The 22,885-nt window shown below is 43.9% G+C and overlaps 1 protein-coding gene across 3 annotated transcripts in view; it reads left to right on the top strand.

Moving 5' to 3' along the window:
• nucks1a (nuclear casein kinase and cyclin-dependent kinase substrate 1a) overlaps positions 1 to 22,885 on the top strand; it is a 106,160-nt gene that overhangs the window by 34,264 nt on the left and 49,011 nt on the right. For 2 of the 3 annotated variants that reach the window (XM_070859081.1, XM_070859082.1), the window contains one exon: positions 8,984 to 9,139. The exons of the other annotated variant lie outside the window; for it this stretch is intronic. In XM_070859081.1, coding sequence (XP_070715182.1) covers positions 8,984 to 9,139 — 156 coding nt within the window. The remainder of the gene's footprint in view (positions 1 to 8,983; positions 9,140 to 22,885) is intronic. 3 annotated transcript variants of the gene reach the window in all.

Raw genomic sequence — 22,885 nt, 5'->3', positions numbered from 1 at the left:
CCAAACCAAGAGTTTTATTTTGTCTTGTTTCTCAGTGAGCTGACTTGGGAGAATTTTTGTTTTAAACTCGGTGGACGTCACACAGTAAATGCAGGATAACGTGAAGCCTTTGTTTGTTTTTGTTTCAGTGTAGCTAGATGGTTAAAGGGCAGGAGAGCTTCTGGTGAGCGATTTTAAGAAGGGTGAAGGTTTATTGCTGGATAGTAAAAGGGGAGCATGAGCGAACTCCTTTTTCCTGCAGTCCCAATCAATGTTTTCTGTTATTGTTTTATGGCTGCGCGGCGCAGTCCCGAAGTCTCCCACCAAAAGCCGGTACGTGGCCTGCGCAGGATCTCCAGACGAGAACATAAGAAATAGGAGCAGGTGTCGGCCCCTCAAGCCTGCTCTGCCATTCAATAAGATCATGGCTGATCTGATCTTGGCCTCAATTCCACTTCCCTGTCTGATCCCCATAACCCTTGACTCCCTTATCATTCAAAAATCTGTCTACTTCAACTTCACCCATCAATTCTTCGAGCGGCATGCACAGATTGCATTAATAGCATTTTTGAGGGAGGCTCCGTTGGTGATTGTTTGGTATGGTTGTGTACGGTGCATGTTGAAATGTTATCGCTATGGTTGTGTACGGTGCATGTTGAAATGTTATCGCTATAACCTCCAATTTTATTAAAATATTGATGCAAGAAGAGCTTAAGGGGATTGTTGCTGATTTGAGGATTAACTGTCTTTTCCCCGACTGGCTACAAAACCTGTATGGTGACAATGTTAATCATTTTGCCATCCATGTGGGCTGTACATTAGTACATAACAAGACCATCAGCAGGCCAAGGCCATTGGAGGGAGCATTGTCGGTGGTCCGGACCGGAAATCAGCGCGGGCCTGGCTTGCAAGACCATCAGTAGGCCGGGGCCATCAGTGGGAACAGCATACGGCGGCATACCACTGCAGGGAGCAGCGCATGCTGCAGCAGGAGGGTGACTGCTGCGAAGCCAGGTCGCTGATTGCAGTGCGGGCAGGCACTGAAGGAGCGGCAAGAGTTTGTAGAGGGAAGTGACCGGGGCCCAGGAGAGGTGTGAGTTTGAGGCTTAGAAGAGGCGAGGGCCCTGGGGCAGCACGGGTCAGCCCACACTGCGATATGTGGGCGAGCTAGGTCCGTGCAGCAGAGCTGGTCTCCAGTCGTCTTGGGTAATCCTTGCCACTGGACCAAGACCTAGCTCTGTCAAGCCCATGTGGTGGCTGGTGTGCAAGGCCACCACGTGTTTAAAAAAAAATCCACGCACAGGCATCTTCCACCCTTCAAGATGTAGTTCAGGATCTGGAATATTAGGTCCTTCATTGAAACATCTCTTTTTGGCGTGGAAGCAAATCATCCTCTCTTCATGGGACTGCCTATGATGACGACATTAGTGAGGCTACTTAATCCATTCCTTCTGTGAAATTCTGAATCGGATAGAACCAGCAAAGTTGATCACAGGACTGTACTTCATTAAACGCACTAGTGATAGTCTGTACCAATTCAAAAGGATGCAGAAATGTCTAGTTTCTCGAGCGCTGGAGTAGCCACGAGGCAGTTATGTTAGATTAGAGATCCCTGCTTCAGTAACCAGCGCATCAATAATGAGTTTGTCCTTCTCAGTGCTTTCAGTGGGAGGAGCCACCTTACCCGAGGCAACCTACTTCTGCCCTTCCTCCTTCCCAATTCTCGAGGCTTCAATGCTAATACATTTTGTTTGGGTTGATGGATGAATGCATACGTGACCAGAAATTTAACTGGACCAGCCACATAAATACTGTGACAACAAGTGCAGGTCAGAAGCTGGGTATTCTGCGGCGAGTGACTAACCACCTGATTCCCCAAAGACTTTCCACCATCTACAAGGCACAAATCAGGAGTGTGATGGAATGGTCACTACTTACTTGGATAAGCGCAGCTCCAACAACACTCCAGAAGCTTGACGCCATCCAGGACAAAGCAGCTCGCTTGATTGGCACCTCATCCACCACCTTAAACATTCATTCCCTCCACCACCGGTGCACCATGGCTGCAGTGTGTAGCATCTACAAGATGCACTGCAGCAACTTGGCAAGGCTTCTTTGGCAGCACCTTCCAAACTTTTAATACCTAGAAGGACAAGGGCAGCAGGCATCACTTCCAAGTTCCCCACCACCCTGACTTGGAAATATATCGCCGTTCCTTCATTGTCGCTAGGTTCAAATCCTGGAACTCCTTCTCTAACAGCACTGGGAGCACCTTCCCCACATGGACTACATCGGTTCAAGAAGGCGGCTCACCACCACCTTCTCGAGGGCAATTAGGGATGAGCAATAAAAGCTGGTCTTGCCAGTGACGCCAATATCCCAGAAACTAATAGTTTCATGAGAAAGGTTTGACTTGTGCAGAGGCGCAAAATTCCAGGGTGTCCTGTTGCATCTCTAATGTTGGAAGAGGTGCATCAGTCCTGTTTGATCTCAAATGTTAGTTTAGGGCAGTTGGTTCATGGATACAATGAGAAATAGAAGGAAATCTTCAGCTACAATTTGTATCCAGATGTTATTAAATAAATAACATTAAGAGTCTTCTCTCGGCTGAGGTCCCTTTTGTCCTGTATCCTACATGGCTACTGTTCGTACTATCACAAGGTGTGCCACCAGAGGGCACAACAGTGGGAGACTTGTACGTTACCTGTACAGGTGTGCTTGGCCTAGTATAAAAGGCGGGCCAGCAGGTGTGAGCCTCACTCGAGTTAACAAATAAAGGACTAAAGTCGCTACAGTTCTAGTTCAAGTACAACACATTGCCTCGTTGAGTCATTATTGGAGCATCCAAGGACACAACAATTGGCGACGAGATTACGAACTTTCACGTGAAAATGGCTACCCTTGGTACATTGCAGCAGTTCGCCGATGGTGATGATTGGGACACCTTTGTGGAGAGGCTCGACCATTTCTTTGCAGCAAACGACCTGGCAGGAGACGACCCAGCCAAACTGGCTGATAAGCGCAGAGCTATCTTGCTAACCAGTTGTGGGCCCACCATCTATGGCCTCGTCAGGGACTTGATGGCACCAGCGAAGATAACGACCAAGACGTACGAGGAGCTCGTAACCCTGATCCGTGAGCAATTTAAGCCCAAGGAGAGCATCCTCACCTGTTCTACACCCACCGAAGGCCAGGAAATCGCGAAATACGGCACAAACCTCGAGGCTGGTGGCACCGTGTGAGTTGGGCAACCACCTCAACGAAGCGCTGCGGGACATTTTTGTCATGGGAATCGGCCATGAGAGCCTTCTTCATAAGCTACTGTCGGCGGATAGCACAGTCACACTGCAGAAAGACATCTCTGAGCCAGGCATTCATGACCTCAACCTGCGGCTCTCGGCAGATGACTCAAACCCGGCAGGTACTGTGCACAGAGTGGCACGGTTTAGAGGCTGGACTGTAGAACGCGAACCTTCTCGGGAGAGAGAGAGCAAGCCCCCGCCCCCGAGTCCCTTACCTCAGAGTCCGCCGAGGTGGGCTAAGCGAGTAGCTCCATGCCGGCGTTGTGGAGGGAATCACAGGGCTCACCAGTGACGCTTCAAAGACTATTTATGCAAGGGCTGCAGCACAGAGGCCACCTCCAGCGAATGTGTAAGAGAAATATGACTCACTGTATCAATGGAGTCTGCAAATGGCCATGAATCCAGCACGGATTATGAAACGATAGGCAGAGAGGCAGCTCAGCCCCACGATGAGGTATATAGCATGTTTACCTGCACCACCGAGTGTTCCCTGTTGAGGATGGAAGTCGAGATAGATGGTGTTCCAGTCTTCATGGAAGTGGACACGGGGGCGAGCCAGTCAGTAATGAATCAAGAAGCATTTGAGAGGCTATGGGACAATCAAGCTGAATAACCCAAGTTGGTCCCGGTTCAGGCAAAGCTGCACACCTACACCAATGAACTTATCCCAGTCGTTGGTAGTGCGAATGTAAAGGTTCTCCCTGATGGCGCGGTGCACAAGTTACCTCTCTGGATTGTGACAGGTGATGGACCAACGCTGCTCGGCAGAAGGTGGATGGAGAAGATCCGTTGGAAGTGGAAAGACTTCAATCCTCCAGCGATCGACATCCTCCGTGTTCAGAGGCACAGCAAGCCCTCACTTGAGGGTGGACCCGGCATCAGAGTGCAGACCAGCACAGCACCCAAGGCACAGACCGCCCAGCATGACTGCGTGGAGATGATCCAGCTGAGACAACCCGAACGCACCTTCCAAGCTCCAGTGGCAGGACTCCGGAGGAAGAAAATCGGATTCAAAGGCGACTTCCCAGCTTCGGTGGCAGACCCGGGGAGAAGAGGATCACCGCAGTCGACATCGTGGATGGAGGAAAGATGGTGCCCAAACCACGAGATGAGGCGCTGAAGAAAAAGATGGCCGCGGCCAGACCACAAGGTGCAGCGCTGATGGAGCAACATGTGGCACCAAACGGAGAAGAGGATTGGGATAAAGCAAGCGAGGCTCTCTTAAAGGAGGCCTGCAACCCACTACAATTAAAAGGGACAGTTCCACACACTCAAGCAATGTAATAGCAACTGTAAGTTAGAGACAAAATGTGTAATTGATGGATCAGAATTGTGTACACGTAACCAGCGAGGAAAAGTCGCGCGATCGCAATCGGAGCTACAGAGTATCCACAATAAGTAATGAAAAGTTGTGCGATGTAGGATTTCAACTGCACGCAGCCAATGCAGTGGGCAGACACCCTTAGGAGCACACAGGTCCAGCGAGCTACCCAATGCTGTAGCCTACGTCCCCGGTACCAGAGTTCTGCACCATGGAGTGTGGCCACAAGCAGCCATTACACACTAGTTGCAGAGCAAGCGATCTCAGCAGGGCAACTGCACCGGTATCGATACCCAGCCCCTGATCGGCTCCACTTCTCGGGCACCCGATGGCACCAACCGCCATGAACCAGAAAGAGCCAACTGTGCTAAGGCGCATCCTTCAGACCCCATCGCCACCAAGGCCATACCCGGAAACGAAGGGTCAGCTGCTACAGTCCCCCCAAAGGGGACCGGGACCAGCCAGGATCCCAAACCAACAAAGCTCAGGCTAGCGAGTCAGCAGTTCCCTGTGCACTGCTAGCCAACAGCTCAGGGTGCAGCAGCAACCCAGGGTGCAAAGAAAGGACATTGAGGTCACAGGCATCTGTGAACCTGCCCGACGCTAGGAAGTACGGCAACAGCCCCAAGAGTAGGCAACTTGAGCCAACCGGGTTCTCATTGCCAACACTGGGCACCGCGCCACCACCAGACTGCAGGGACACGATCCAGCAGTTCTGGAACTGGTTTATCCTTAGGCACCGGTCACCGCATCGATAATGTATCTCACCAGTCTAATGTACTCGTCTCACAACGGAACCACAAATGTAATGCAAACTTGTTTTTCTGAACTTGAATGTATATGAATGCAATGAGCCTCCGGCATAATCGATATGTGGGGCGGGGGGGTGGTGGGGAGAATGGACTGGTCAGGGGCACACACACACAGCAACCACCAGCACTCTACTGCACCAACCACTCACCCAAGATTGAAACGATCTGCCATGGGTCAATCAGATAGAGCTAAGCCCAGAGCACAGTCAATGCAGAGGTGATTTTCACTAAAGGCTTAGGGGAGAGTGATGTCATGTATCCTACATGGCTACTGTTGGTACCATCACAAGGTGTGTCACCAGAGGGCACAGCAGTGGGAGACTTGTAGGTTACCTGTACAGGTGTGCCTGGCCCAGTATAAAAGGCCTCACTCTGGAGTTAACAAATAAAAGACTTACGGTCACTACAATTCAAGTACAACACATTGCCTCGTGGAGTCATTATTAGAGCATCCAAGAACACAACACTTTTTGTATTTGTTCTTGCGGTGTGTGTGTGTTGCCCATTGCTACTTGCCCTGCCAGCATTAACAGTGAGCCACGTTGCGTGGACTGGAGTTGGGTGTAGGCCAGACCAGGTGGCAGTGGCAGGTTTCCTTCCCTGACGGGCATTAGTGATCCTGTGTTTTTAGGCAATCTGAGATGGTCAAGAAACGACTAGATTTATTGAATTCAGTTTCACCACTTGTCATGGTGGCCTTTGAATTCACAACCTGTGGGTTTCCAGTCCAGCACTGTAACTGCTCCATCATAGAAACATAGAAAATAGGTGCAGGAGTAGGCCATTCAGCCCTTCTAGCCTGCACCGCCATTCAATGAGTTCATGGCTGAACATGCAACGTCAGTACCCCATTCCTGCTTTCTCGCCATACCCCTTGATCCCCCGAGTAGTAAGGACTTCATCTAACTCCCTTTTGAATATATTTAGTGAATTGGCCTCAACTACTTTCTGTGGTAGAGAATTCCACAGGTTCACCACTCTCTGGGTGAAGAAGTTTCTCCTCAGCTCGGTCCTAAATGGCTTACCCCTTATCCGTAGACTGTGTCCCCTGGTTCTGGACTTCCCCAACATTGGGAACATTCTTCCTGCATCTAACCTGTCTAAACCCGTCAGAATTTTAAACGTTTCTATGAGGTCCCCTCTCATTCTTCTGAACTCCAGTGAATACAAGCCCAGTTGATCCAGTCTTTCTTGATAGGTCAGTCCCACCATCCCGGGAATCAGTCTGGTGAATCTTCGCTGCACTCGCTCAATAGCAAGAATGTCCTTCCTCAAGTTAGGAGACCAAAACTGTACACAATACTCCAGGTGTGGCCTCACCAAGGCCCTGTACAACTGTAGCAACACCTCCCTGCCCCTGTATTCAAATCCCCTCGCTATGAAGGCCAACATGCCATTTGCTTTCTTAACCGCCTGCTGTACCTGCATGCCAACCTTCAATGACTGATGTACCATGACACCCAGGTCTCGTTGCACCTCCCCTTTTCCTAATCTGTCACCATTCAGATAATAGTCAGTCTCTCTGTTTTTACCACCAAAGTGGATAACCTCACATTTATCCACATTATACTTCATCTGCCATGCATTTGCCCACTCACCTAACCTATCCAAGTCACTCTGCAGCCTCATAGCATCCTCCTCGCAGCTCACACTGCCACCCAACTTAGTGTCATCCGCAAATTTGGAGATACTACATTTAATCCCCTCATCTAAATCATTAATGTACAATGTAAACAGCTGGGGCCCCAGCACCGAACCTTGCGGGATCCCACTAGTCACTGCCTGCCATTCTGAAAAGTTCCAATTTACTCCTACTCTTTGCTTCCTGTCTGACAACCAGTTCTCAATCCACGTCAGCACACTACTCCCAATCCCATGTGCTTTAACTTTGCACATTAATCTCTTGTGTGGGACCTTGTCGAAAGCCTTCTGAAAGTCCAAATATACCACATCAACTGGTTCTCCCTTGTCCACTTTACTGGAAACATCCTCAAAAAATTCCAGAAGGTTTGTCAAGCATGATTTCCCTTTCACAAATCCATGCTGACTTGGACCTATCATGTCACCATTTTCCAAATTTACAGTTATGACATCCTTAATAATTGATTCCATCATTTTACCCACTACTGAGGTCAGGCTGACCGGTCAATAATTCCCTGTTTTCTCTCTTCCTCCTTTTTTAAAAAGTGGGGTTACATTGGCTACCCTCCACTCGATAGGAACTGATCCAGAGTCAATGGTATGTTGGAAAATGACTGTCAATGCATCCACTATTTCCAAGGCCACCTCCTTAAGTACTCTGGGATGCAGTCCATCAGGCCCTGGGGATTTATCGGCCTTCAATCCCATCAATTTCCCCCAACACAATTTCCCGACTAATAAAGATTTCCCTCAGTTCCTCTTCCTTACTAGACCCTCTGACCCCTTTTATATCTGGAAGGTTGTTGGTGTCCTCCTTAGTGAATACCGAACCAAAGTACTTGTTCAATTGGTCTGCCATTTCTTTGTTCCCCATTATGACTTCCCCTGATTCTGACTGCAGGGGACCTACGTTTGTCTTTACTAACCTTTTTCTCTTTACATACCTATAGAAACTTTTGCAATCCGCCTTAATGTTCTCTGCAAGCTTCTTCTCGTACTCCATTTTCCCTGCCCTAATCAAACCCTTTGTCCTCCTCTGCTGAGTTCTAAATTTCTCCCAGTCCCCGGGTTCACTGCTATTTCTGGCCAATTTGTATGCCACCTCCTTGGCTTTAATACTATCCCTGATTTCCCTTGATAGCCACGGTTGAGCCACCTTCCCTTTTTTATTTTTACGCCAGACAGGAATGTACAATTGTTGTCGTTCATCCATGCGGTCTCTAAATGTCTGCCATTGCCCATCCACAGTCAACCCCTTAAGTATCATTCGTCAATCTATCCTAGCCAATTCACGTCTCATACCTTCAAAGTTACCCTTCTTTAAGTTCTGGATCATGGTCTCTGAATTAACTGTTTCATTCTCTATCCTGATGCAGAATTCCACCATATTATGGTCACTCTTCCCCAAGGGGCCTCGCACAATGAGATTGCTAATTAATCCTCTCTCATTACACAACACCCAGTCTAAGATGGCCTCCCCCCTAGTTGGTTCCTCGACATATTGGTCTAGAAAACCATCCCTTATGCACTCCAGGAAATCCTCCTCCACCGTATTGCTTCCAGTTTGGCTCGCCCAATCTATGTGCATATTAAAGTCACCCATTATAACTGCTGCACCTTTATTGCATGCACCCCTAATTTTCCTGTTTGATACCCTCCCCAACATCACTACTACTGTTTGGAGGTCTGTACACAACTCCCATTAACGTATATCTTACTTCACTGTGTGTGTGCTTCCTGAGCATCAGCACAGATTTCATATTGGTAATGAAAGAGCACCACAAAATGCTTTTAAATTCCTAAGCTTTGTTTAAAAAAATACAGCATCGTTGTTTTAAAAAAAATCCTGAATCCTGTTTAGTGGGTCCAACATGGAAATGAGTAATAGCTGTACGGCTGAATTTCACAATTGTTCAATGTTATTATAGAAGGGGATTCTGGAAGTGATGCAGACTTTTACGTGGAAGATGATGATGACAGCGACTACGAGAGCTCTTTGAAGAAAAGCAAAAAGGGACGGAAGACTAAAACAGTACCTGAAAAAAAAGAGAAGAAGACTCCTAAACCCCGGCTCAGTGCTACAGGTAAGCTGCTCGTTCCTATTAATGGAGAAGTTACCGTGCCAGGGGTTCGTCTCCTGTTCCCTTTGATAAACCACGGTTAGAAGCGAAGGGCCATAGTGTAGTTCACCACCCTGAGTGTGAAAGGCCTGGCTGATCAAGTACTCGGGCGGTGCTAAGCTTGGCGTTTAAAATAATGTAAGTTAGCTCAAGAAGCAATGATTGTACGAGACACGAGGTTCCACCGTTTTTAGCTTTTTTGGGGAAAATGGAGTCGGTGCAGAAAACTGCGATTGTGTTTTAATTTCTGCACGTGTAAGATGGGTGTTTTTGGAGCCTAGAGGAGAAGCTAAAAGGAACATTGACTGTAGTATCAACCCAATTGATGAGCGAGAGATGAAAAGAGTTGCAACAGAGAAGGTGTTTGGGAGTTATTGTGTTATGGCATTCAAAATCTGTCAAAATCATTCTCATGGTTTAAAAATGCTCCCTGCCTCACAGCCCTGGAAAAATGATTTGCTGGTTTTATTTGCATTTGCCAGCGTTTTTCATTCCTATACTTTTGGACTGAGAGCTAGAAATTCGGAGGAGTTTGCGACCGGGTTTTTGGTGCTATTTCACCTTTTCTGGCGAAAACCTGGTCGGCGGGAAATTTGGAGAGGTTTGGTGGCGCGGCGGTTTTCAAATACCGCTGGAGAAGACCACCACCGTGCAAGAAGGCCCAATATTTCGCTTTCGCCAAAAATTTGCGTGAAAAATACCGACATGTAAAAAGCTGCGTTGGAGCAGCGGTAAGTGTGAAGACCTGCATAAAAGGTAAGTTGAGTTTTTATTTTTTTAACTCTTTTTTTTGCAGCGATTCGATAGATGACTGTCCTGTAAATGTTTTGTGAATTTTTTTTTCTCTCTCTATTCCCCCTCCCCCCCCCCCCCCCCCCAATTTTTACGTGTTTTTCCGCCCTCCTGGGACCCAACCCGAAGCGGTATCGGCCTCAGACTAAAGTTGCCGAATCCTCGTAAAACGCAAAATTTTACTGCTGTGCAAATTAAAGCTTGAATTTATGGCCTGATCGCGATAGCGAAGCGTTAACAGTAATTTCTAGCTCTTGGAATGAAGGCATCGGGCGGGAAATCGGAGATGAGATAGAAGATCAGCCATGATCTTATTGAATATCAGAGCAGGCTCGAGGGGCCATATGTTCTTCTAATTTTTCTGTTCTCGTGACTTTTCATCGATTTGCGCCCCCCCCCCCCCCCCCCCAAGCTTTAGAACACCTACTTGAACATCCTTTTTAATGTTTCAGAAGGGGTAGTTCAGATACAAAAACTAAATTTTAGAATGGAGTAAGAATTCTGAGACTATCTCTAATGTGATTGTGTCGATACAGGTGTGTGCTCAAGCCTGTTTAAAAGTTCTAAGCATTTGTCACAAGGCTTCAAAACAAATACAGTTGTAACCACGTTCCCCTTAATTTTTTTCCCGCACGGCCCATTCAAAAGTGCGCACATGCAGGGTTTTTTTTTCAATTTAGAAGCCGTCTCGCCGGCTGTGTGGGACCCCTGGAGCTGCCACGCTGCTCAAAGGGAACAGTGGTTGTAATAGTGGAAGCCCTTTTCTCTTCCCTCAATTCTGCTGCATCTGGATTTGATAAAGATTTGGGGTAGTCTATCCATCCACTAATACTAAAATCTTACTCTGTAATGCTTCTCCAAATTTTAACAGAATTTAAGTCTTTAATACTAGGTTTCTTTGGGAAAAATAGTTGCGCCCAATAATGTCCAACTGCTGTTGCATGGCCAAGAATTGATACAGCACCTCAGTATTTGAGACATTATCACTCTGATATTTGAAGCACTTTTAATGAACTTTCACCAAATTTGCGCAAATTTCCCTTGACTTAATTCTTGGATCCTTTCAACATTTGATCAGCTGTATTACATTATTTCTGCATCTATTTAGCAAAACTTTTAATTATGCTGTATTTTTACATGCAGGTTTTTGAAAAATGATTGTGTGCTATTGGCTTTTCCTTTTAACTTCCAAATGCAAGTAATTGGGCTGCCGATAACATTGGAGGGGAAGCGACGGGGGCACTGTTCGTTTTTGTTAAAATCACAAAACCGTGTCGGCCCTCCTTCACTCCTGTTGTTACATGGCCTTATTGTGGAGGCACACCTCTTGTGATCATCACATTGCTTATTGTAGATTGCAAGTGGCCATTAAAGTTTTGGCTAAAGTAATGCAGGTGCTTGAAATCTGAAATAAAAGCAGAAAATGCTGGAATCACTCAGCAGGTCAGATAGTGTCTGGAGAGAAACAGAGTTAACGTTTCAGGTTTATGACCTTTCATCAGAACTGTAAAAAGTTACGGATTTTGCAGGTTTTAAGCAAGTGCAGGGAAAAGGGGGTGGGGAGGAAAGAACAAAAGGGCAGGCCTGTGATAGGGTACAAGGCAGGAGTGATTAAATTGCAAAAGGGATGATGATGCAAGGCGAAAGGAGATGGTAATGGGACAAGTAAAGAATTAAAAGATGGGTCTAGAAGAGGTATAAATGGGAATGGCAGAATCCAACAGCTGCCATGTGAAAAAATAGGATCTCCACAGATACTGCCTGACCTGAGTAGTTCCAGCATTTGCTGTTTTTATTTATTATTGAAGCGTTTGGATTTGGGTGGCCATTATTTAGTACTTGGATGGGTTGTAAAATTGGTCTATATATAAAGTTTATACTAAAAATTTTGCTGCAATATTTACTTCAACTGCATGCTTCCCCCTCCAGAATGGAAGTACCATTTTGTTCAGGGCTATGGTTCTATATATCTGCAACCAGAGATGTTCGATGGATCAAGCCAATGCCTTTGCATTGCTGTGGCTTGTATCATTGAGCTTCATGCCTCTGTTTTCCATAATATTTGTCGTAGTTCATTTCTATGTGGTGCATTAACAACTGGGGAAGATTTACTGCAGATATGTTTGTACTTCACTGTTGAATGTAGTTCAACATTCAGGTATTAACCTCCCTCACTACCTCGTGCTTCTATCTGACGGAGCTTCCTGATTTGGTCTCTGCTTCAATGTGGTGACCTGCATCAGTAATTGAGTCCCAATATCCCCCCCCCAACTGTTTCCTTCATTCAATCATGTGTATGTTTTAATTTCTAATATTTTCCAAGTCTAGGAAGGTTCGGGTGCTGATTTATGATCTTTCAGTGCCCAGCATGCTGCTTACTGCATCCAATAGAGTGTCTCGCCTGTTTGTATACTGTAAAAAATGGATTTCCTCCACCGTTTTTATGCAGTGTTCAAATATTGTAACCTCTTTTAAAGTTGCACTTAAATATCTCCTTCCTTTTTGACTCTAACTATACTCCCATCTATTTGAATCTTGGATTGTTTTGAAATAGCCCTCTTTGTGGCGCATAAGATGATTTGTCGTAGTGCCATTCTGAAGTATGTTTTCATACAATTCCTGATTTGTGTATCTTTTACTTTTAAGTCACCCCTGCAACTCCCAGTCCGGTAAAAGGCAAAGGAAAGGGGAGGGTTTCTGCCACAAAGGCATCACCACCTTCTAAGGGGCAACCACCGGAAAGCCCTGCTAAAGAGTCAAAGAAGGAGAAGAGCCCTCCACCAGAAACAAACGAGGAAGAAGAACCAGAGGAGGAGGAGGAGGAAGAAGAAGAGGGGGAGGAGGAAGAGGAAGAAGTTAATTCTGGGGATGACTGAACCATACAAGGGGATATTTTTTTAAATAAATAGAGTTAGAAAATGACTTCACTGACAGCTCGGTTCACAAGGTTTAGACACAGGACTTGTGTGTGTGTGTGTGTGTCTGTGTGGTTTTTTTGTTAAAGAGGCTGTCCCTTTTCGTGTCCTGCAGACGCTATTAACAGAATCGAATCATTTAAATTTGGCTTGGTATTTTATAGGAGTTGCTTTGATCTTTTCAAAATTAGGAACCGCAAACCTAGCACGAATTGCTAGTATTTTTGTCAAATTACTTTTTGTTTGTAATGACAATTTCAAGTGAAGCTGTGGGAAAAATCTGACAACTCAACAAAAGTAGTTTAGCAACAAAAAAAATATGCCCAGAGTATGTTCAGATGAAGGCAAAACCTTCAGCCTATTTGATTTCATCCTTTCAGGAAATTAACCCTGCTGTCTTTCCATTACAGCATCGAATTGTTGCGTGCGAAAAGGGCAAACCAGATGCAAGCTTGTAATGTGCAAGTACAGTTTATATAACAAACGATTCATTCATCTTTTGCATACTAGTAAAGAAAAATCTGCTCATTTTCTTGGAGTCCATTGTACTGTCTGTTGAATGAATCCTTCCTGTGGATTCCTTTGTCGGAAATGTTTGACAACAAAGTTTTTTTTTAAACAAAGGACAAGATCAAAGACTCCTGTAAATATAACATCAGCTTAACTATCTTGGCCATGTAAAATTTAGACTCTGTACATACACGTAGCCAAATGACCTAGAAGTTTAGATGTTGCTTCATTTTAAAAATAGGTGTAGATTTTGCTTATGACCATTTTGAATTGCAACCTTAACAGAGTAAATAAAAGTGTTTCTGGTGTCCTTTAAGGAAAGAGCATCTGCCATTTACAACAATGCCAACTGATTACCATCCGTCTCCCAGCATAATATCTAAGCAGTTTCTAAAATTTGTCTCTATAGCATTGTAGTCTTTCACATGTGAATCCTGAGTTGGTTAAGTCGGTAAAACTAACGTCTTAAAACGATTCCATCCATTTTAATTGAAAATGTGAGCCCCTGTTGCATCCTTCCAGCAAAACTAAATAACAAGTGGTCACAAATGAATAGATCCCAGTCTACTATTTCAGTCCAAATGTAATTACTTGGCCCACTTGTTCAACTGTTTGAGTGTTATGTTAAGTTTAAAAGAAAAACTGATTGAATATTGTATTTTTAAGATATCTTAAAAACATTTTGGGTCAGCCTAGATTTTTTTCAAAACAAAGGCCCTGAGTTTTAAGAGGGCACGATTTTTTGTAGTTCAAACCTGTTGCATTGCAAGTGATGGTTGTATCTAAAATAGTATGGTCAAGCTGTTCCTTGTAAATGAGTGGTGATGTGGGATGATGTCATCCTGAAAAGCTATCACCTGAAAAGCTATTTCAAACTTGTCGTTGCTAGTTCTACTTTCAATACTTTAGAGATACGATGCTGAAAAACAAAGAAAGTCAGAAGAGAATAAAAAGCTGCACGCCACCAAAAATCACCGAGTCGTCAGGTCTGATCTTGTGAACTGAATTGTATTTTTTTTTTGCAGATTGAAATGTTTAAAAATGAATGTGATCGAATCCTGAAAAATTGCGCAATTGTTTGTCTGTATCAGCATTTTGTCAAAAGCAGCCATATCTTTGTAAGTTAGAAAAAAAAAAGAACTTGTACAGCCAATTCTTACAATGTTAACATCCAATTCACATGGGCTTTCAATTTCTTTTTGTTTTTATTTTCGCTACAGAACATTAAATGTCTGCTGGTGTACAATGGTTTCTTCGAGCAGTTATTTTTGGAGGCTGTTAAAGGGGTGGGAGAGAGGAACATTGTTGAAGTACAACAAGGCGTTCAGAGCAGTGTACTTAAATGTAACTCTTACTTGCAAAAGCTTAAAAAAATCTTTGCGCATGCTAGTGCTTAGAATGCCTGAGATCACTGAATTTTAGACCTATATCATCCCTGGCATGCTGTTTGTAGCTGTCTGGTGCTTCCATGTTGAAAAATATCAATTTCCTTTTCCCTCAACCCCCATTTCCATTTCAGGGATAATAATTTTTTCAGCAAGGAATATGTTCCTGTGGAGTACTTTGGAAGATTAAAATACGTATATTGGGGGGGAGCTGGGAGGGTGTTGCAATTAGCTTTGACTGTGTAACCTATCCCCATTTTTTAGTCATATTCTAACACAGTGCTCAGTTAATATTTCATTGTCTCAACTTGTTTCATATATTTTTTTAACTATATTGTAGTTTCGATGAATGGAGTATTGTATCATCTAAGTAGACTGAGCCCATCTCTACTCTTAGACATACAGTGAAACATTGTTGTTTGCAGTAGATTGTGAGCAACTAAACAGTTGCATCTTGCCAGAAATAGTTATTAAGAGAAATGTATCATTGGCCCGTATGTTGAGGAATGTACTTTTGAACTGAAACGTTCTCGTGGCGTATTGCAAGATTGTCTTTTTTTAAGTAAAAAACAATGATGTGCTGACTTGGAGTCTGTGAATATAATTTAATCCCTTGAAGTGACCTAGATGAAGCTAATGTGAAGGGCATGCTTCACATTCCTATAATGTAAATGAAACCATGCGGTTGCTATATAGTGTCCTCCAAGGAGAGGTTATTTTAGTTCTGTAAAAGTGAGCTTAGATTGGTTCCACTAGCACTACTTGAGGGGATTTCCCTTTTCCTCCCTTGATGTTTATTGTGCAAAGGCTTGAAATGTATTAACCATTTACATATAATAATGGATCAGAACTGCAATGATGTAAATAACAAAACTGGCAAACCCCTTGGGACATTGAGACCTATGTTAGAGAATCTGCATTCACATCAGCAAGTGAAAGGGAAATGGCAAGTCCTTGTGTCTCTCTTCAGCTGCATTTCATTATAATTTCCTGCCTGTGGAAAAATCTGAAAAACTGGGTTAAATTTGGATATCTTGCATGTTAGCCAGCCAGTCCTGTTTGGTCTTATCTACATGCCTCTCTCCTTCACATCCCCCCCCCCCCCAAAACGCTTTTTCATACTCTCTTCACATTTCTGGAGCAATGGGGACAAAATAAACCCAAGTTACATTTTATGTCTGGTTCACTGTGATGCAGTAGTTTTTAAGCATGTTGAAGAGAATTGGCTATACATTTTGAAAGAAAAAAAATGAACTGCATTGAAAATTTCAAACTGCTGTAATAGTGTTACTGACGTAACCCTTTGAATAGGAACATTGGAATTGCGAGATGAAAAAAACCCAAGATCCATTTAATTTGCCTCCTACCATCCTGGTAGTTGCATGATACGATAATAGGGCTGTTGACTAATCATAATCACAGCAATGTCTACAACAGACCCAGACATGACTGGCGGAAAACCCCAGTGGTTGGAGTACTTGAGAACCATTGGTCCCAAGTCATCTGTTCCCCTCGAGTATGCTGCACTTGCCATATGTCTTGTCTCAAATTACTCACATACTGTATTGCAAAATTATTTTCTGAAAGAAATCCATCTAATATGCATTTGAATGAATCCGTACTATCTACTTCCACTATCTCCCGAGGGAGCTAGTTCCACAGATTGGCCCCTCGCTCACGGAAATGTTTCCGCAGATTAGTTTTGAATCCTCCTTCTTCAAGCACAGGCTGTGTATCCTCTGGTTCTATTGTTCGGGACTGTCTGCAGTAACTTCCTTAATTTGTGTGCATTGAACATTAACTTTGATCTCGTGTTTTATATGTAAAAGGGATAAAGTAAAAAATTTTCCCCCTGGTGTGATGCCCCTTTTTACATGGGTTTCTATCTTTTCATTTAAAGCTGCATCCAGAAAAAGTAAAATATTATTTAAGAAATTCCGCCCCCCCCCCCCCCCCCCCACTTCGCCTCCCCAAACTGAGATCCACTGCGACAAACTACTTATTCTACACAGAAGGCGAGTATTTCATTGTGAGGGAGACTATGCTATTTACTTGTTTCTTAAATTTGTGGCCTTTAATTGTCTAAACCTAATGGCATTGGCTGGTAAAGGTGTTCAAGTCCATATCCTGGACTGTTTCCTTGGTGCCAGTTGCAGAAAGATGTTGACAAATGCGTTTCAATCTTCCTTTTTGTTTTTAGGGGAAATGTATTTTGGGCCAAATAGTTACTTGATGCTTTCTTGTGAGCGAGTTTTGTATCTGCCTGCAGCCCACATTGATTAGCTGGATCATTTGTGATAGTCTGTGCAGCAGTAAAAAGCTATGTAGGATAATTCTTGGGCATGGACATTGATACACTGAGAGTCAGCTGAACATAAACTGAGAACTTCTTGTGATGGGGTTGTTGGTTTCATCAGGTTTTACGGGCTAGATTTTAGGCTTTTCTGTTTTCGGAGCGAAAACGGAGGCGGGGTGGGAAAGTTACCGGCCGGGACTAGTTTGCACTTTAGTATGGAAGTTTTGCCATCTGGGCCCTGCGTCAGGGGGCGTAACATTAAGGGAGGCGTTGTACACGTTTCGTGGTATTTGGATGGAAAACTCGCAAACTGAAGTGCCGGGCCAGGTGCACTGCGAGCGAGGCCTTGGCGGGGAGGGGAGGGGAGGGCGGGGGGGGGGGGGGCGGGTGGCTTTTATAAAAAAAACACAAGAACATTGCCCACGCCACCACAACACGAATCATTAAAAAATTTAAAGAACATACCTTTGGAGTACTTTAACTTCCTCTGTGCCGCTGGCTAAGCTGGACCGCACTGATTTCCCAGGCAATCATTGGTCCGCCTGGAAGTAAGCGTGCAATCGGGGGCTGGAGTCAAAACTACTGCCGGTGTCACAACCAGGGGCGTTGCACACCCGGCGTGGCTCTTCCCGGCGGTGCTGCTCAGTGCTGCCGCAAACCGGACTAGAGGATCGCAACGGGGCACTGGGATCCTCAACGCCGCCTTTCACGCCTCTCCATTTGCTCCATAGATAAAATACAGGACGGCTTCATTCAACTTTCACAAGTTGCTTTTGTGGATTTCATGAAAATAGGATAGCGAGTTTTGGTTTTTGCAAGATTTGAACTGAAAGGCTGCTGTTCAATGTAATACAAATAATACTGGTTCTAATTTCACTGACTATTACAGGACCGTAAAGTACCTTGTGTATTTTAGAATTGAAACACTGTTGCTGTATAGGAATGGTTGAGACATGTACTTTTTGTGAGGTGGTGGAAGAAACAGAAAGATTTTCTAACAATTATATACAGTACTGTGATCCCTTGTAATAATGGCTGATTGTATTTCTCCTAAATAAGTAAACAGTTGAATTTAGAGGCAAAAAAAAAAATAGAATGAGAATTTGTGCATAGACTTGAGCAACTTGATATCACAGATGATTGTATCCACCGTGTGAAAACAAGCTTGAGGGTTTCAGACTTTTGAGATCTGGAGTAAATCCAGAACGTGTTGCTACCAATGGAGTTCGACATGTACGTTACTCGTGTTTTCTGATTTGGGGACGTTTGGATAAAGGGGGAGTACTCCTATAAAGAGAGTCCTATGATCTCCATCTTAGATGCTATGGAACTTTCCGCTTTAAGAAAACTACTTTCCACGGAACTGTGTGGCAGTCGTGCACCATTCAGTTTTTTGTGTTGTATGAGTTAGTTACAATCAGCTGTTGCCATGCATGTATCCAGAGGAGCAATATCTGTGGGATTTGACCTGCTCAGTAGGCAAAGGCAATATGTTGTATGCATTGCTTGAAAGGAAATGGATGTGGACAAGATGTAAATCAGTTAAATTGTAGGCTTCACTAAAACTGACACTGCACATTTGAGTAGCAAATGCCTGCCTGAACTGTAGCCGATGCCAGTTAATTGGCACAAGGTTAATGAAAGCATTCTGATACTGGAGATGTGAATACATCGGGTAGCTTTGAATGTGTTGAATTTAATACTCCTACACTTTTGTGCAGTAGGGAATTGTACCAATGGAGATGTTCAGATTTTTAGCTCAATATCATCCTGAACAGGATTTTAACTATAAAAGAGGTCCTATTTTCATGAGGGCTGGACCAAATAACCTTTTCTCTTCCTCAACAATTCCTTAACAACTCTAGACTTGACTATTCCAATGCACTCCTGGCTGGACTCCCACATTCTACCCTACATAAGAGGGGTGATCCAAAACTCAGCTGCCTGTTTCCTAACGCGCACCAAGTCCCGTTCACCAATCACCCCTGTGCTCACTGACCTACGTTGGCTCCCGGTTAAGCAATGCCTTGATTTCAAAATTCTCATCCTTATTTTAAATCTTTCCATGGCCTCGCCCCTCCCTTTGTCTGTAATCTCCTCCAGCCGTTTCCCGCCCCCCCCCCCCCCAAATGTCTGCCCTCCTGAGCATCTCTGATTTTAATCACTCCACCAATGGTGGCTGTGTCTTCAGCTGCCTGAGCCCTAAGCTCTGGAACTCCCTCCCTAAACCTCTCCGCCTCTCACTCTTTGTCTTAAGCTCTTGAAAACCTACCACTTTGATCAAGCCTTTGGTCATCTGCCCTAATATCTCCTTATGTGGCTCGTGTCAAATTTTATTTGATAATGCGCCTGTGAAGCGCCTTTGCACGTTTTAATAGTTAAAGGCGCTATATGAATGTAAGTTGTTGGATTTGCCGAAGCTAAAAAAACGAATTGACAGGTTGTTTAGTAAAGTATAATTTACCAGCACTGCTATAGGTGGCTTTATATCGCACGTAAATAGAGATGGAAGTTGAGAAATGGGATCAAAGGAACATAATCAATTGAGGGTGGAGGAAAAACAAAAAATTCAACATCCAAGAAGCTATCGGGAGAGATACAGCGAAATAAACAGTGCCGTCAGAAAAAAAGTGAATGCAGGAAAGGATTGTAAATAATTTTCAGTTATAATTTTAGTCTCCCAATAGGCTTTTTAAGTGGTGCGAATATTTAAGTGGACTCTTGAGCTAATCTATTTAATTCTAGTCCTTTTACTATCCAAACTATCAGTCTGCCCCATTATGGTTTCCAGAGAAATATTACAATGGTAAACAGTTCAGAGACTGGAAAGGAAATGTTAGCTTTTTAAAACTTCACACAGACTGGAGTGAAGTAGACGTTTAATATTGTGACTTCCTTGGCAACAGCAAAATCTTGCACTTGCAAATAGGTTGCACAGCTGCTTGGCATAGATAGAGATAGATTTAGAGCTTTAAGTGAGGCTGAAGAAATATCTGAGTTGGCTGCTCCCACCATTTTGAGCGGTTCTGGTAAGTGCTCATCGATGCTTTAGCCTTCCAAACTCCAGCGGCAGATATTCGCGTAGCACATTTTAAATGAGTTAATCTACATAACATTCTGAAGATATCGACCTGAAACGTTAATCCTGTTTCTCTCGTCACAGATGCTGCCTCACCTGCTGAGTATTTCCAGCATTTTCTGTTTTTATTTCAGATTTCCAGCCTCCACAGTGTTTTACTCTTGTAATATTTAACTTATTTGATGATGGGTCAGTTCCACCTGTCTGGAATTCAAGCTGTTTGGGGAGGGAGTAATCAAATTTGTTAAGTTTTGTGCTCTCGTGTTTCGGACTAAAGTTTAAAGACATGGATCTTTTCTTAAATATCCAATCTATTACTTGGATATGCACTTGAAGTGCCATAACCTACAAAGCTACGGACCAAAAACTGGAAAGTGGGATTTGGCTGGATAGCTATTAGTTTATCCTATTTTTGAGTCCCACAATTACCCTTGTTGCTGTGTTTTCTCTCTCGTGTTGGTATCCTTTTGGGGAGGAGCGGGTGTAGGTCCTTAATATTGCATCTAGCCTTTCAGAAATAGCCAGTGTTATTTTAGAGTAACCTATTTCAAGGTTTAATTAATATTCGTTGGATGCATTCCAGGACTTGATACCTCCACGTAAAATAACCGAGCGGTTAATTGGCGCAACATTCTTTGCCATGATTGCCACTGGGCGATTCATCAATTGTGTATGTTTCTTTTACGTACATTTCAACTGCTGCTACTCAATTTAGTAACATTACAGCTGCCTTTGGAAGGCTATCACTTTCCCCTAAATTGGCCGAGCGAATGAATGTGATAATGTAAACAGTCGAAGGCCAGGAGCTGAGCTCTAGGAGCTTCATTAGCTGCTCATTCTATCCCAATCCTAAAGACCAAGCTTTTCTCCGCCTTTCATCACTTCCTGTATTCTACTTCCAAAGTCTTTTTCAACCCAGATAACAGCAACATGAAATTCGAGTGTTTTATCTGTTAAAAGCGACTGGTACCAAGCCTTTATCCAATGTCCTCTGCGAATTCAGGTTGGTTGGTATCGATTGAGTTTCTATTAACTACTGATTTAGTTCCTGCCTCGGCAAATCCTGGTATATTCCCTTTATGCCTTCTATATCACATGGTTGAGCTTTTAATGATGACTCCCCACTATTGATGCTAAATAAATATAATTCCCCAATTTCCTTTTCATTTTAACCCCTGACGTACCTGCATTAGGTGTGCTTGTGTCCTTGGGTACAAGAGAATACAATCATAAGTAACTGGGACAAATTACAGTTTATTTCAAAATACTTCCTCGCATCACGAAGTGGATCCCACCAATTTGTGAATTTGAGTGAACTCTACTGAGGATGTGACTGCTGGCATAGACAATTGCACTCATACAATATTCTCTCACCATTTGTGGCACTTTGTAATTTTACTGCCAGTATATCAACGGATTGGATGAGGATATCTCACATTACTAGTGTTTATGGGGGGGAAATTCCCTTCGGATGAACGCCTCCGACCCGGGGAAAAAAATTGCGAAAATACCTGGTGGTCACGGAGGTGCCTTCGATTCCACTTGGAAGCCTTTATTCGATGCACGGCGTATGGGGAAATGACTTCCCTGTACGTACGAAAATGCTGGAGTCAGGGCCTGGACCACCAATCACTAGCTAGTATTCTCATTGATAAAACAAGAAACACAACATAATGATTTTGTCCTTGAGCAATGTCACAGGAGATGAACATGTTTAAACTGTACCATGCTCTGATCAGACTCTCACTGTTGTGCCTCGTTCTGGTCACTAAGACACAAGGGAAATATTTAGGCCCTGGAGGCATTGTAGCATCAGGGAACTGAGTTATAAAGACTATAAAAACATCAAAGGAGGTGGACAGAGGCCTTCAGTGGCAGGTATGGAACAGAGAAACCCAGAACACGACTCAAATTAAATTGACCATTAAGAGCATAGGTTTAATTTAACAAATGGGGACATTTAGGACTAACATCAGGCCATTCTTCACACACAGTGGCCAACATTTGGGATGGAGTTCTGAGTAGATGGAGGTAAAAACCATGAATACGTCTAGGAAACATGGAGCAATTAGGGGAGGGAGAACGGCAGCTTCTTTGTGGACAGATGAACTAGCATTGACTTCCTCACTCGTGTCTCTGCCTAGTAAATTAGTGATTTTTATATTTACAGTTTTTTCATTATGGGTATATTGTAGACACTATCGGCTTTAGAAATGCCAATTTAAAAAAAAAAAATTATTCACTTGAGTCACTTGTATCTTTTTCCTCCTGCCCCCACTTTCTGTTGATTGCCTTTTCACCACTCCCCTTCTGAAAGCATTGACATTTTACCAGGTTATAGCTCCAGACATTCAAGCCTTTCCTCCTGTCCTCGGCCCCGATGCATACTTCTGGGGTCACTGGTTAGTGATTGGGCGAGGACCCTGATCGTTCCCTCCCTATCTGGGGATTGATGCCATTGGTCGAGCTCTACTCTTGCCCCTGCTGAGCTGAGGGACAACAGACTGGGAATTGATCCTTGAGAACGTTCTGGTCTGTGTTGCTCAGCTTTTTATCCTTCAATTCTATTTGTCTTGCCGAAGTTGTTAATTTCCTCACAAGGGTGCCATTTGCGCACAAGTGATCTTTTATTCATGCATGAGTCTTGATGAATGCTGGCAGAGTACCTGACTGAGGATATTGTGGCCGTGCCCAAAGGTGTCCTCACCTGCAAATTCCCCCCCCTCCTTTTAG

The sequence above is a fragment of the Pristiophorus japonicus genome, chromosome 17 (assembly GCF_044704955.1).
Source record: "Pristiophorus japonicus isolate sPriJap1 chromosome 17, sPriJap1.hap1, whole genome shotgun sequence".
Lineage (NCBI taxonomy): Eukaryota > Metazoa > Chordata > Chondrichthyes > Pristiophoridae > Pristiophorus > Pristiophorus japonicus.
The sequence above is the reverse complement of the archived record's forward strand: the minus strand, read 5'-3'. Positions and strand labels throughout refer to the sequence as shown.